Source organism: Stigmatopora nigra, chromosome 18 (assembly GCF_051989575.1).
Source record: "Stigmatopora nigra isolate UIUO_SnigA chromosome 18, RoL_Snig_1.1, whole genome shotgun sequence".
NCBI lineage: Eukaryota > Metazoa > Chordata > Actinopteri > Syngnathiformes > Syngnathidae > Stigmatopora > Stigmatopora nigra.
Genome location: NC_135525.1, coordinates 5659880 through 5675229, shown reverse-complemented (window position 1 = coordinate 5675229; position 15350 = coordinate 5659880). Strand labels below are relative to the sequence as shown.

The 15350-nt window shown below is 41.1% G+C and overlaps 2 protein-coding genes across 3 annotated transcripts; both read left to right on the top strand.

Annotated features, from left to right (window-relative positions):
- The first annotated feature begins 177 nt into the window (after nt 1-177).
- Nucleotides 178-10568, top strand: kctd5b (potassium channel tetramerization domain containing 5b). 2 transcript variants are annotated; one of them, XM_077739124.1, is made up of 7 exons: nt 178-570; nt 5205-5313; nt 5597-5688; nt 5833-5928; nt 6080-6184; nt 6897-7022; nt 7533-10568. In XM_077739124.1, exons 1-7 carry the CDS (start codon nt 352-354, stop codon nt 7560-7562), a joined length of 777 nt encoding a protein of 258 aa, XP_077595250.1. In that variant the 5' UTR covers nt 178-351; the 3' UTR covers nt 7563-10568. The 2 variants fall into 2 exon arrangements, with proteins under 2 accessions (XP_077595250.1, XP_077595252.1); XM_077739126.1 differs by lacking the exon at nt 6080-6184 and having other exon boundaries at nt 183-570.
- An 864-nt stretch (nt 10569-11432) lies between these two features.
- On the top strand, nt 11433-14743 carry ube2ib (ubiquitin-conjugating enzyme E2Ib). The gene is made up of 7 exons (XM_077739605.1): nt 11433-11591; nt 12539-12617; nt 12845-12928; nt 13172-13244; nt 13414-13523; nt 13778-13857; nt 13955-14743. Exons 2-7 carry the CDS (start codon nt 12552-12554, stop codon nt 14016-14018), a joined length of 477 nt encoding a protein of 158 aa, XP_077595731.1. The 5' UTR covers nt 11433-11591; nt 12539-12551; the 3' UTR covers nt 14019-14743.
- Nucleotides 14744-15350: the final 607 nt, after the last annotated feature.

The window sequence follows — 15350 nt, the reverse complement described above, 5'->3', positions numbered from 1 at the left end:
AGAGGTTGGCAACCAAACCAATTGGGATTTGACACCGATCTCCAGTAATGGCAGTGAACGAGTTAATTGAATTAAGAGTGTCTTTCCCTCTTGGTTCTTGCCTTTCCCCCCGTGACAGAAACCGCGTTTAAAGAAGCGAAGCGTCTCGCGTGGAATCATGCACGCAAGCCTGCGTTCGGGGCGGAGACGGGGATGGGTTATTAGTGGGAGTGGCCAGGCCGGGAGTAGTGGAAGCCGAGCGGCTGCAGCTCGTGAGATTTCCCGTGAGCCTCCGAGGAAAGGCGGACGGCGACGGAGGAGGAAACAAGCCTAGGCGAGCCGAGGAGAGACGACTAGGAGTCGGGGCCAGGGATGGCAGACAACTCGGAAAGCAGCGGCTCTCTTCAACGCCGGTGTTTGAGCCATTCTTCGGCGGAGAGGAGCCCCACGCCCGGTTCGGGCTCTTCGAAATGGATTCGCTTGAATGTCGGCGGGACCTATTTTTTGACAACTAGACAGACCTTATGTCGAGATCCGAAATCGTTTCTTTACAGGCTGAGTCAAGCGGATCCGGAGCTTGATTCCGACAAGGTAAGCGCTAAGCTAGTTAGCACTTTTTTTTTGAGGGGGGATACGAAGCATTTTATTTTTATCGTGGGCAAAATCCATAGTTACTCTTACTGTATTGTTGACAAATTTTTAACTTGAAGGTTTAGGATTTTTAAATGATAAACACAACCTAAACTCGAGCCTCCTTGCTCAAAGCTTACGCTAGCATTAGCATAAAGGTTAGCTAGATTCCTCCAGTCGCCCTATGAAACGCGCGTTTATTTCACATGTACTTTTTTTAAAAGCCCGTTTTTAAATGGTGCGTAGTTTTAGGTTTCATTTTAGGTGAAAACGAACCACGTCATTTAATACGAATTTCCTTAGATGTGTGTTTATGGCCAAAATATCCAAAAGAAAACTTTCTCTCATCGAGGCCGTTGCATTACTTTACACTGGTTCGACTGAAACAAGAAAATTGCCATTAAAACGCTTTAATTGTGTTCATAAAAAAATGTTTGACCCTCTTAAGACAATTTAATATTGATTTAGTTTGCTTGAAGTGTGTTTGGGTGCGTTTTTACTCGACCTTATTTGAAATTTCTTTGTATAGTTTTCCCTTTGCCACATACAATGTTTGAGAAGTTTCAGGACTTTATTCCCTTGAAAAACTAAAATTAACTGACATGTTTTAGAGCTGTGTGTTCACGATAGATGATACTTTGTGAGTTTTTTTAGGGTGGGGAACAAAAATTTCTTCCAAGTTCAAAATGATGGCCGTTTTCCAACAGAAGCCTTTTTTGGTCACTGGTGTCAAACCCGCAGCCCGGGGGCCAGATCCCGTCCACCTGTCTTATTGTCTGCCTCTTAAAAGTAATGTACATTTGTAAAATTTAGTTTTATGCTCAAATGTGAAAAATCCGGGTCCATAGAATATTTACTGTTTTCCCCCTTTTAAAAAAAAGTATTTAAAAAGGAAAAAAAATCCATCTCTCCCTTTTTCCCTCTCAGCTGTCAATCAAATATTACACAGGATGGACTCCACTCCATCTTTCTCATGTTACATCTGGCGAGCGTGTCTTTTCCAAGCACTCCACATCATTTAGGAAACACCAGCATCCGCTAATAACCTTTGGCGTAGCGAGTGGCGAGCTACGAGCACTCTCCTAAATCGGGCAGCACTCAGGAGAGCGACAGTAATGGCTGGGGGTTCCTCTAACACGCACTTAAGACAGCGGATTGACACCAGTCGCAACTCATTGAAGCTTTATCCGCCCAAAAAGCAAGCCGATTATTACAACATTAAAATATTTGCATTCAAATACGATATGAGCCGAGCCGGGGACCAAACTGGGCCAGATTATGAAAACAAACCATAATAGAGGCATTAACCCCTTGGTGGAGTCACTGATTTGCACTGACTGGGGTTCTAATCCGTTCTGGTGATTGTTTATGTATGTTATCTCAACTCGTATTCTCATTTTATGAATCGTTTTATCCTCATTAGGGTCGTGGGGGTGCTGGAGCCAATCCCAACTGTCTCTGGGCCAGAGGCGGGGACACCCTCAATCGGTGGCCAGCTGAAGAGATGGACAACTATGCACACTTACATACCTAGGTGCATTTTAGAGTGTCCAATCAGCCTACCATGCATGTTTTTGGAATGTGGGAGAAAACCGGAGTACCCGGAGGAAACCCACGCAGGCCCGGGGAAAACATGCAACCTCCACACAGGTGAACCAACCTGGACTTGAACCCCGGACCCCAGAGCTGTGAGGTTGATGCACTAATGGGCTGCCAAGTTATTTATTTTTTAAATGATCTTAAAATAAGCACTTGCCCAGTAAAGGGTTAAAGGGTGTATATATGCAAGTGTGTCAGGCACACTAACTCATTGTTTGCAAGTTGCCAGGCTGGACCGGCCGGGCCAGGAGGCCCACAGACCGTTCGCTGTTTAAACCGGCAGATGCGCAAACATACAGCTCATACACACCCCGCTCCCCCACCCCCTCCTGCTCGTGGAGCATGTGGAGGCCATTCAGGGAGAGAGAGGAGGGTTTTTATGGTTACGGCGGGCGCCTTGCCACCGGCCGCTCGCCACGGGGCCAATGGGGCACCCCTTAGGAGGGGGGGAGGAACACAGACACTCTGTTCTATAATGTGACCCACTGTGAATTTTTGCTGCTCTTTTTTTACTGAAAGGTCAGAGTTTTTTTTTACATTTTCTTGATGCTAGCTGAAATGGAAGAGGCAATTGTGTATTGAAGAGAGGCCAAATGGAATTTTCATAAGTCGTATTACCAGCCTAACTATTTTTTTAAAAAAGTGTTATGGGGGAGGAAATACACTAAATATTCAATGTATTTTAATTTGTGTACTATATTTTAAATTTTAAAAAGTTAAAAAAAACTAATTGGTATCAGCTCTAGTTGACAGAATAGGAATTTATTTTTGACGTCTTAATGCAATTCAACGTGAAAAAACTTAAGGTAAGTCACAGTTTACAGTTTGACATAACTCGCAATGGTTCGATTACTTCGCATAGCTTCAATGGGGGTGACAGAACCAGTCCCCCCCCCCCCCCACCTGGAGTAAATGCAGCCTTGTGTTTGTGTTTCAGCAAAGATGAGAGCTTCATTTCCCAGTCATCTATGCTGACGGGCTTCCGCGCTACTCTTGAAAACTTGCATTATTCATGCTGTTGACTTGAGTCTGTTTTGCACGTGGGGTTAGACCGGGGGAGAAAGTGCTCGCACGTGCCCGCTCGGAACCACTAGTGCGCTTTTATTAACTTGCTGGCGCCCTATAGTTTTCTATACATAACTGATCTGGGACAAAAACTATGTCCTCCGCTAACATGTACCACACTGTAAAAAGTTGTCAAATCCAAGTCAACGTCAATGGACCAGGAACGTCATCCGTCCCTGCCAACACATCCCCGAGATCCTTTTTATCCAACTCCACTTAGCTCGTGCCCAAGAGCTGCATAAATATTTCAGGTGTGCCATCACAAAACATTTTTTATTTTAACTTCTTCATTTGCCAGTTGAGCTTTTCTGCACGCATCCAAAACCGTTCTAAGCTAACAGGGGATTTTTACTTGTACAATGCCGCGGAGCACATTTTTTTCTGTTATTAGACAATTGGCCATTTAAAAACAAATTCTGCAGTAATGATTTATTTGTTCATGGTTCTATTATATTCATATAACAGGGGTTTCAAACATACAGCTCGGGGGCCAATTGCGTCCTATAGGATAATATTTTGCTGGCCCTATTTGACATCCAATTAGAGTATTGAATTGAATATTAATTGCAGTGGACCGGATTTTGCAATGCAACTTGATTTCAAGACATTTTTTTGACAACACGAAACTCCCTGACCAACAGCGACGTTTTTGAATCAGCATTTCAAGCAGAGTTAGCAAAATATAAGCCAGCCATTACAAGCCCTCCCTGATGTGGGATGTCTATTATTCAAAAGACTGCCGCCATTACCACCTCGACGCTACAAGGATCCGACTGGCGCTGGGCTAAGTAGCCACGCTCACGTGACTGCCGCAACATCCTTCAAACGCGGCCTTCCTTTCTCCCCCTCCCTAATGCGTTTTTTTTCCGCGTATTCCCCAGGCGCTGGCGTATAAAGGCTTCCTTTTGATGGTGTTAATTGTGCAACGTGACATCATGTTAAGTTGAGGGTTGACATGCATGTCTCCAGATGGTGCGTGTCATGCGCTCGACACGTGAGAAGCTACGCTCTCTCTCGATGGCAAAGGAAATCACGTAATATAGCTGACCTGCGCCAAACTGACCTAATTCCTGCTTGTTGGGTATTGACACGCTTTGGGGAAGAAGAAAAAACATTTTTTTTCATATGGCTCTGAATATAAGATGTTGTTTTGCATTGAAATATGACTGAAAATGTGTTGCTCGTCTTACATTCGGGGTTTAAACATTACCATTCACAACACTAAATATCTTTAAAACGAATGCTGAACGCTTTGGTCAATGCAGTTATTGCAATTTTGTTGTTTTATCGCAGCTGATTGGTGAATTTACATTTAAAAAAACAAGCCATTCATATATAAATGTGATTGCACTTTAGTTGATATATTTAAATGTTCATGTATTAGGATGATAGTTTTGAAAAAGAGGGGGTCGTCTTATATTCGGGCCAAGGCAAATCATGCTTTTACACTGGAAGTGGATGATCACTAGCAGCCCTCCCACTTATTTCCATTTAACATCTTTCTCCATATGTGGAAGATTCTCTGACTAGATCTCTGCAGACCCTAAATATTAGCACTGCACAAAAATAGAACTCTTTTGGGCTCCCTCAGTATATTTTTAAAGTTCCGTGTCAGGACAGGCTAACGGGCTAATTGCCGCAAGTGAACCTCAGCGCTTTTTCCTCTCAACTCCCTCGGAGGATTCGGACCGCTCTCCCCAATCCGTTTCCGCTCTAATTGTTCGCGGCCCCTCTCCACCCCGTGAGACGACGCCGGCCTAATCACGATACTTACAGAAATAGGGGAACACCCAAGGGTGGCGAAGGAATTGGGATCAAATCCAAGGCCGGTGGGAATCGGAGAATTGTTTTCTCAAAAAGACAAGGTTACGGTTAAACTTCTTGGTGAGTTTTTCGGTCAAAACTTCATGACTATTGTTTCTGTCTTTCAGGATGAAACTGGTGCCTATCTCATTGACAGAGACCCGACTTACTTTGGGCCCGTCCTGAACTATTTGAGGCATGGCAAACTGGTGCTCAACCGGGATTTAGCAGAAGAAGGTAACGGCTCACGGCGTGATTGTGTTTTGGTGTATGACGGCACTAGATGTCCTATCCACTTGGACTGGGAGGGTTGGCAGCTGCCTCACTCTCCCAGACCAAAAGGATTGGGCTTCTACTAATGTCAATTGGAGCTTAAGTGTATCTGTGTTTGTTATTAGTGTGTATAAAGATGAAAAAGTCAGTTAAAATCAATGTGGGGCGGATGGACTGTTAGTTTGGATGAATAGTTTGGATATCACTGTGTGAATGGTAGCGAATTAAATTGTGTTTTGTCTTTCAGGTGTCCTGGAAGAAGCTGAGTTTTACAATATTACATCATTGATAAAGCTGATTAAGGACAAGATCAGGGAAAGGGACTGCAAGACCTCACAGGTAAGTCAAATCTCCATTTTTTTTGTCATTACACCATTTTAGCCACAGCCCAATAATATGCCAATATGTATATATATATTTTATAAACATTCAAAGTTTTTGTTCCAGTAGTAACATGTTAAACTCATCTTTTTTTCACTACAGGTGCCAGTCAAGCATGTATATCGAGTGCTTCAATGCCAAGAAGAAGAACTAACCCAGATGGTGTCCACCATGTCCGACGGCTGGAAGTTCGAGCAGGTGAGGCGCCTTCCCACAAAGTGGCGGAGTCACGATGCAGGCTTTTCACGCGCTTCACCTACCTTGCTTATGCCCACACGGTCCAAAACCACAGCACGCGAATTTGCGGTGATTTCGGGCATCCCTTGTGTGCTCTGATTGGTCGTTGCAGCTTATCAGTATAGGTTACGGGCGGGCCCAGCAGTCAGAGTTTCTACTCATTGTGTCAAGGGAGGTGAATGGTGACCCGTCTGCTTTGCCAAACAACAGCGGAGAGGTGTGTCTCACTTGTTTACGTCCACGGGCCGGTCACTGCATGGTCCCATGCACCCTGTTTGTCGTCCTAAGTTTAAGTAGACACTATTAGATGTCGGATCCTCCTTGGTTTGATTTTCTTACTTTGTTGATCCCAAGTTGAGGAGGCTTTTCTTTTCAAGGACAAGAGACAAAGATGGTGACACATACCAGGAGGCTAGCAAATTCCTTTTCTGGTACTTGTAGTTCACAAGAATATTTTCCAAAGAAAAATAGGGTTGTACGAGGCAATGTTGCAACCTAGCACAATTGGAAGTTAAAATGGCCTAGAGGAGAATGTTAAGCTAGCTGTCGTGGGAAGCTAAGTTTAATATTACATCATGCAAGAGTGGTTATTTTTGACTGGATTCCGTGTGTAAGTCTTGGTGACAGTTGTGAATGTCAGTGGTGCAGTAGGACTTAAACAGTCTTTGGTTTTGATGGACCAACTTGATTGCTTGGAGTTGTAAGCCTAGCATCTTCTGTTAGCACCTCTTAAATGTTGTCTATTGGCTTTGTTGGAGATCTGGAAAGCGTATTGCCCTCAAGTAGAAGTTTTTCAGGCTATTTTCAGTTTTTTGGGGGGTGGGATTTATCTGACTTTGTTTTCTATCCTTTCTTGACAACATATCTCCATATATAGTTGAAACTATCATGTTAGTCAGTTATCAATCAAAAATATGATTTCTTTCCAGCTGGTCAGCATCGGCTCTTCTTATAACTACGGCAATGAAGATCAAGCCGAGTTCCTGTGCGTGGTGTCCAAGGAGCTTCACAATCAATCGTACGGGACCAACAGCGAGCCCAGCGAGAAAGCCAAGGTACGACGGCAGATAGTGTCCACGGATACCTTCTGTCTCTTCCCCCCTTCATTTCCCTTCCACAGCCACCTCCTGTGCCATTGTGTTGTTTTGTGAAAAGTCTCTCTTGTCTTCTCCCGTGCACGCCGCATGTCTCTCAGAGCGACGACGAAGACTCGGATTACGATATGAACCATTCAGATTAGAGTTGAACAATTGTGACTCATTGGTGAGGAGCGCACAATTCAACGTAGTGACGCCCCATCCGCTAGATTTTTACCTTCCCCTTAGCAGCTTCAATACTCTTTCAGGGGACAAAACGAAAAGTTCCTGACTGTTCGCCGCCATTGATGACAATTGACTAAAGAGTTACTGTATTTTCTCACATTGTGAATCGGGGGCCGCTTTTTACAAGTGAAATTGTTAAAGTCAATGATGTGAAGGCTTTTTTGAGGGTCAATCTGCGAGAAAATACAGTAACTACTGTTTTGACAGATGTAAAGCGTAGTGCTCACTGCCATTTCTTTGCAGATTCTTCAAGAACGAGGTTCTCGCATGTGAGAAGGAGCGAGTATCGCGCTGTCCAGGTGTTCTGATGCAAACATATCATCTAATTGAGCACAAGAAGAGGTCCGAGCGGCAGCGTCGTTTGCGCGTTTCTGTTCTTTTCCCTCCATTTTTTTGTTTTTTGACTTCTCCATGTAAATATGACTGCTTACTGACAATTGGTGCCTGCACATTGGAACTGGAACTTCTCAACTCGGGCAGATCTTTTGACGTTGAAAGTAATTGAAGGAAAAAAACTGAAACAAAAAGGGGGCTGTCGTCATCATATCGGCCAGTGATTCTCTCAGGGTCATCTATCGAGCTATTATTGACTTATTGATATCCTCCAACTTGATCGGGCAAAAGACGCGCTTTTTTTTGTGAATCCAAATTTGAACGCAAACGTTTTTTTGCTTCTTTTTCAAAGCCGCTCGACCGAGGTCGGAGGTCACGGTTCCTACGTGATTATTCTGTAGCGCCGTGCACTGAATGCGTCTTCCAACTCAACTCAATTTTGCTTTTTTTGCGTGAATCATACATTTCACGCTCTGCTCCTACGTTGCGTCGTGAAACCTCCATTTTAACTGGGAGAGTTGGAAGCCAATTTAACTTAAGTATGCCGTTTCTTGATTAAAAATAAGCAAGTTAACATGACATAACTGGTTTTCTGCTTTTGACATGGATGTCCAATTAGTTTGAGGTGGTAGGACTAAAAAATTAATGAGTTGAATCACACATTGAGTAAGCTTAACATTACAATGTGACATTAGTTATCTTGTAAGGTAACTTTGGGTTCTTCTTAACTTACTGCAGTAGAAGTCCAATCCTTTTGGGCTAGTAGGTTATGTCATGGTTTAGTTTAGTTATCTCACAAATGTTAACTCACATTCAAGTTAATGCATGCCTTGATTAATCTAAGTTAGGTTGTGAGTTAACTCATTTTCTACCATTGAGTTAAATAGTCAAATTTAAGACATGAAGTCACTTAGTGTCAGCAATATCGACCTAATTCTCTTCCCTTCCAGACTGACTTTATTTTTGTTGTTTTTTTATTTGAGGGAACATCTGCTTTTTTTATTTTTTAATCACTTTTGGGGAGTTCAAAGTATTTTGGCGCGTGGGAGAATTGTGGACTGGAACTGTTTTTAAGGACAGTGAACAAATACTCTGTTCATATCCAGAGAATTTACTTTTGCTGTAAATATTCTAAAAGGAAAAAAAAAACATGGATATTTAACTCTTTAAAAAAAATGCACGTTTTGTACACTGTATAGAAACTCAACTTCAAGTGGAAGTTGTTATACTGGATATTTTTAAGAAACTTAATGACTCTTATCCTCTGTTTTTTGCATAGTTTGTACAGGATTGACGAGATTTTTTTGATTGAGATTGAAAAAGTTTGTTGTGTTTTCATTGAAAACATGCCTGGACATGTTTTTTTTTTTGACACAACAAAGCTGACTCTGCTTTTGAAGTTGACTGTTACATTTTTTTTTCCTCCTCCTACCGTGTGATACTTTCATTTTTACACAACAATTTTGAAAATTTATAGTTAAAATACACATTACAAGCACTACAGTGGGGAAAAAAAACAACACTGTGCACCCTACTAACAGTCTGTAATGTTACTGTAAATATTGGAATTTAGAACACTTTTTGTTTTTTTAAATTTGATGTGCAGTTTTTGATAGATTTGACTGGCATATTTTTTTTGTTTGGTGTTGCCTTTCCGCCCTCCCCTCGTAATGACCAAAATCTAATGTCTTACGTGTATTGCACACATTGATAATTTAGTGTCAGGGAAAAGCAACCTTTTTTTCTTATTACCGGCACACTTTGTACATATGGACTTGGTAACAACACTTCCATTTATCTACACGTACACTTGACTCACATTTTTATAAGTATGGATGCATGTTTTTTGATAGAGATACACACATGATGATCCCTCACACAAGGGCTTTTTTCCCCCTCCTCGTTCGATACCGTTAACGGCGATAGCAAGCGGTGAAGGATTTGACTCGGATGTTTACTCATTTCTTTGCGTTAATGACTTACCTTATTTAACTCATTTGTTTGGGTTGAGATGCATTGTTATGGGTTAACTTGTGAGTTAACTCATTTGTTGTTATTGATAGTAATAGCCAATCCATTTGAGCTGATGGGAATGAGTTGATTTAAGAATCTGCTCATTGACTGCCATTGTAATTGATAGAAAAGACATTTTTAATGCAAATAAGTGTACTCTTAAATTAACTCATTGACGGCCTTAGACATCCAATCTGTGAATTTACAAACTCAAATGGATTACATGATTATTGCCATCAGTGGTAGCAAATGAGAAAATTAAAAAATATGAAAAGGATAAGAGTAGATTAGCAAAATGGTTTAATTGGTCGGAATAGACTGGATGTTCTACAAGTGCTAGGCCGTGTTTACATTCGCTCGGGTATTCAGAAGCCTTCCGACGTACGTACCGTGTTGCACTCCCTCACGCATGGAAACCACAAGCCACGGCATTGACTGACGTTACCGCACTCCATCCGCCCCACTCGAGCGTCACAGACAATCTTGATTTCCGCCCGACTGTCGTCAACCAGAAAACTTACCTCTCTGGGTTCCAGAAGAGTCATTTAAAAAAAGTTTGCTGGGGAAGAAATTTGAGTTTTTTCTGATTCTGTAATCTCGAGATGCTAACAAGGCCTTTGCGCTTGATCGTACGTTTCTGTGGGGAGAAGTTTTATCAGCTGTAGCCTACTTTTAAGTGCCCTGTTTAAGCCACACACCATCATGATGCATGAGCCCAGATCATGTTTGTGAAGGTGGAGGAGAATGGTTCGTCCATTTTTGGTCCTCCCCCTGGATCTGACGGTTACATCAATGATTAATGATCTCATATCACTAAATGCATCACTTCTTTATGATCTTATGCAATGTGTATAAACTATGAATAAGGTTAAGGGGATACATCTATTGTGGTCTAACACATGGTAAACCCAATAAAAATGTCATTCAAATGCATCTGCATTGATTTATTTCATTTGGAGTCATTTTTATTCAAGAAATTATTTATATTTCATCAAATATACAATAAAAACAAATAGGAAATGTAAACCATTTCACTTGTAGAAACATTCTGGCCTAGCATTAAACAACTAAAAGTCTCCAAATGACAGAAATAGATGGCCAATCCTTTTGAAGTGGTAAGTTTAGCAGGAACTGAACCCAAATTCCTTTGTTGTGACTCTACCACTTAAATTGGATTGGGCGTCTACTAATTAAAAACTATTTATCGGTAAGGTGCATCTGATTCTGCAGAAATTTCACTGTCGTTAATTTGTGTACTGTACTCAAAAGACTAAATCTGTTTTATGATTAATAGCGACTCCTACTGTCGCTTCCTGTTAACGCTTTGCCCAAAGAATAGGTGGCGTAAATTTTGCCTGTTTGAAAATATGCATCAAACCATTTATTTTATCCAGTATAAAATTACATCTTACAATACAATTTAATCTCTGTTAATAAGTAATGTGCATATACCTAGGTTATTTTATCTTAAATGTTTTAATGTATCCGGCGAAATCCACAGCTGCCTTCCATTCAAAGATGTTTAATTCATACAAGAGAAGCATTCGTCACTGTTTGCTTTTCAAAAATGTAGTTTTACCTAGTATTTAGAGAAATAAATAACCGTCGTCTACATTTTTAAAGTACGACTTAAAAAACTGTCCCTGAATGCACAAATGTTGCACTTAGCACCTGTAAATGACAAACATGAACGATTAAAATCTCTGTTTTACTGTAAACGCTTTAATATAATAAAGTGTATCTATATTAACGACTGAACCGGGGAGGAAAAAAAGATATGCAAAAAACGAAAGCGGAAGTGAGCGACCAATGAAATGTTGTCTGCCATCTTTAGGTCTGGCTTGAGTCGGAGCGGGTGTTTTTTTTCAGGAGGGAAACTTTACCAGGTTTAACGCGATTTGAACACGATTAATTCTCCCAGTTTTGTCCCCCGAGCCAAAGCAACCTCATTGAAAGGTAGGAACAATCCCTGCCGACGAAAGACCAGAGTTTCATCGCGTACAAAGATATTTTACCCAAAGCCTTTTGCGCCATTTTCGCTACTTTGATAATGCACTAATGTAATGTGCGCCCCGGCCGGCGCTTGGTGGTCTTTGTCTTGATTCTAAACCTTTAATTTCGCTTTATTTTGGGGGCAACATCTGACATCCCGATTAGACTAAATCCAAGATTAACGAATTATTCCGTGCTTGGCGGGATGTGTTCAAATCAAATGCGTTTGCGCCATTTTTGTGCTGCATCAGGCCGTGACAGTCGCTAACTGCGCCGCTTGGTTCTGGCGCACATGAGTTAGCTTCTTTAGCTAACCCGCTAGTTTAATAATCAATGAGTTTGTGCATTTCGACTACGGCTAAGATCATAAATGAGATATACAGCTATAAAGCACAATATCTGATATGCACACAATATAATGGAATGTGTCGTATGCGTAACTGACTGACATTGACGCTTGTAAATAGTAGACATGCTAACACACGGTAAGGGGCTAGCTAACGGCTAACGAACCAGCGCTTAAGAGAAATCCCCGCAAAACTGTTACTTTTAACCCCAAAACGATCATTTTACCCCAATTTCTAAACGAAGAAAGCACTCGAATCAAAGTGTTCGACTACCAAGTGGCTCAGTGTTTCACTTGTGTTCGTGTTATAAACGAAACAGGTTCATCCGCATTTTCAAAGTGCTGGTTTCAAATACAAGCGTTATCTTTAATTTAACATTTTCTCGGGAGACCAAAAATGTGCTGCCTCCATTTTCCCAACTTATCAAGGTCGCATTTGCAAACCTTACAATGCTGAAGAGCATTTGTTTATAAAATTTAAAATTATTTTCACAAAAAAAGAAGTGAATTTGTGTTTTAGTCTGCGATTACATATTAATAATCATATGCACTTTCTTGATTACAGGAGTCCACAAATCATGTCTGGCATTGCATTGAGCCGGCTTGCCCAAGAACGCAAAGCATGGCGGAAAGATCATCCATTTGTGAGTATTTACTATAGTGACATATCATATTCTTTTTTTTCACTTGTTAATAAGATGCGACACATTGGGCATAAGCTCTAGCAATAATAGTAAGAACCAGACATAAAACACTTAATGACACAAAAATGCTGCATGAATAAAGCTGACATTTTATGAGAACGAATACATTATTGTGGCATTATGATGAGATATCTTGTCATTGTGTTTTTGAATGCTATTTTTTTTAGGGATTTGTTGCTGTACCAACAAAAAACCCGGACGGAACAATGAATCTTATGAACTGGGAGTGTGCTATCCCAGGCAAAAAAGGGGTAAGATTTAATTATTGATAATATGAAAATAAAGTCTTTCAGGGCCACTAAAGCTGTTAGATGTTCAATCATCCTTCTGATGTGAACTTTAATGAGGTGGTCAATAGTAGGTGTCCAATCTGTTTAACCTGGGAGTCTTGCAACCCTCCCACTTCAAATGGATTGTTCATCTATCGCCGTTATTAGAGTTTAGGAGGTCATTTTAACATAGCTACCATATAATTATGTATTGTGTGTCGGCAGACTCCGTGGGAAGGAGGCTTGTTCAAACTGCGCATGCTGTTCAAGGATGACTATCCATCGTCGCCTCCAAAATGTGAGTTGGCTTTTTTTTCTCATCACTTTTCTTTGGTTTTCGAGCTGGGCATCCCAGAATCAATTGTCTCAACAAAGATGGAATTTCTTCTGGGTCGCTCAGATTTGGAGTGTCCCCTTCACGGCCAGCCCAAATAAAATGGATGATGTGTTGTGTTTGTGTGTTTCAGGTAAATTTGAGCCTCCTCTCTTTCATCCAAATGTGTACCCATCAGGCACCGTATGCCTTTCTATCCTAGAGGAAGACAAGGACTGGAGACCGGCCATTACAATAAAGCAGGTTTGTATTTGAACTGTATTTTGAGTTGGATAGATTGTACTTTGCCACAATGCTAATATTATTATCAATTTTTGTCTATTCTGCAGTTTTAATCCAAATGTATTCTTCAACACAGCTTTGAGCACCTGTTAAATGATGTGTGGCCAATGATTTAGCTTGTTTATTATGCGAAATTGCAGGAAAATATGTCAATGTTAGGTGGTTAGCATGCACTCCTATAAGGCAATAAACTTTCTTGCTTACTTCTCGTACAGATCCTATTAGGCATTCAAGAACTCTTAAATGAGCCCAACATCCAGGATCCAGCCCAAGCAGAGGCTTACACAATCTACTGGTAACTAAGACCACTCATTTTTCACCTTTGACAATGAATGGAATTTCAGGAACCTGACTCTTGCTATTCCCTGTCTTTCTTTTTTTTCTTCCCCCAGCCAAAACAGAGTAGATTACGAAAAAAGAGTCCGATCACAAGCCAAAAAGTTCTGCCCCTCGTAAGGGCTAGGACGCGCGTCTCTTGCTGTGGCCGAAGGAATCTCCTCCCTGCTCAGTCACAATGAATGTGCTCCCCTCACATCGGGACTTGCTTAAAGACTTCTATTTAAACTCTACACATTCTGTGCCATCCACACCCACCCCCGCCCCTCTCACCCTAATTATTTTTTTTGAGCTTCATTGGTTCCGCTCTTAACCGTTGAGGGATTCGGTGCTTCAGCACCCCCGGTCATTTCTTTTTAAACTTTGTCTTATGCGAGGTGAGGGACGCTGTTCCGGTCCAGTTTCATCCAAGTCCATGCAAGCTGGTCATCATCCATGTCCGAGGGAGAAAATGTTTAGATTTTTGTTGTTTCCCTTCTTCCTCTATGTTTCTCTTTTCTTTTCCGTACATTTACTGTAAATGTCTGCTTAGTTCATTGTCAGTATTTCAACTGCTGTATAATGAATGGCACTTTTATACCGTCGTATTTCACTTTGTGTCTAGATGGTTCTGTCTAATTCTTTTCCCGGGTTTTCTACTCAGCATGCTGTAACATATGATAGAATCTGCTGCCTTGGCTGTCTTTTTGTCAGTTCTTTTGAGTGTCAGCTTTTTTTTTTTTTGGATGAAAACAAAGGCTGCGACGACCGAGGTAGGTAGGCGTACCATTGTATCAGACGTTAAGGTTATACGGTGCTTTGTTCATGTATGTGTTGGCGTAAATAAAACTTTCTACAAAATGTGTGATTTGGCCGTGTTAAACTTGTTTTGTGATATATTTTTATGAAATTGTTGCTTTGTACTGTTACTGTATGTTGACATTTTCTTAGTCGTATAATTATTTTTTGTTAGTTGTCAGGGCAACCTAATATGGACAAGTGAGATTTGCAGTTTGTCAACAAGACTTCTCAGCCAATCAGATGCAAGTTTTAGTTTGTGGTTTCCCTCTTCTGATTGGCTGGTGAGAGCGACACCTGCTGCTAATTTGGGCAAGCAACACGACGAGTTGCATGCACTCGTTGCAACAGAGGAGTGCGAACTTCGATGGTGAGTGAATTTAAAAGCTTATTTTCATGTGATTTCATGTTTATTCTGCCCAACATGAGGAGCGGAAATAAAGGATTCTTTTGGAAATTATACATATGATGAAAATCCATAGTTCGATCGAGAAAGTTGGACGCAATGAAAACGCTGCAAACATTTGGCGTGATGAGCAATGGAGTTAATGACGTTTGTAATAAAACATAACTAGAACATTTTAGGAAATGAAATCAAAAAAATATACATAATCAGGATGAAAATAAACTCGGTGGATTTTCCACAGGAGTATAATTTAGTTTTTTTTTCCTGGA

Excerpts from the sequence above, each read along its gene's own strand:
- ube2ib (XM_077739605.1), top strand. The coding sequence starts at position 12,552 with ATGTCTGGCATTGCATTGAGCCGGCTTGCCCAAGAACGCAAAGCATGG. Across the intron at positions 12,618-12,844 it reads GGCGGAAAGATCATCCATTT|GGATTTGTTGCTGTACCAAC; the intron begins GTGAGTATTTAC and ends TATTTTTTTTAG. Across the intron at positions 12,929-13,171 it reads CTATCCCAGGCAAAAAAGGG|ACTCCGTGGGAAGGAGGCTT; the intron begins GTAAGATTTAAT and ends GTGTGTCGGCAG.
- kctd5b (XM_077739124.1), top strand. The coding sequence starts at position 352 with ATGGCAGACAACTCGGAAAGCAGCGGCTCTCTTCAACGCCGGTGTTTG. Across the intron at positions 5,314-5,596 it reads CCGGGATTTAGCAGAAGAAG|GTGTCCTGGAAGAAGCTGAG; the intron begins GTAACGGCTCAC and ends TTTGTCTTTCAG. Across the intron at positions 5,689-5,832 it reads GGGACTGCAAGACCTCACAG|GTGCCAGTCAAGCATGTATA; the intron begins GTAAGTCAAATC and ends TTTTCACTACAG.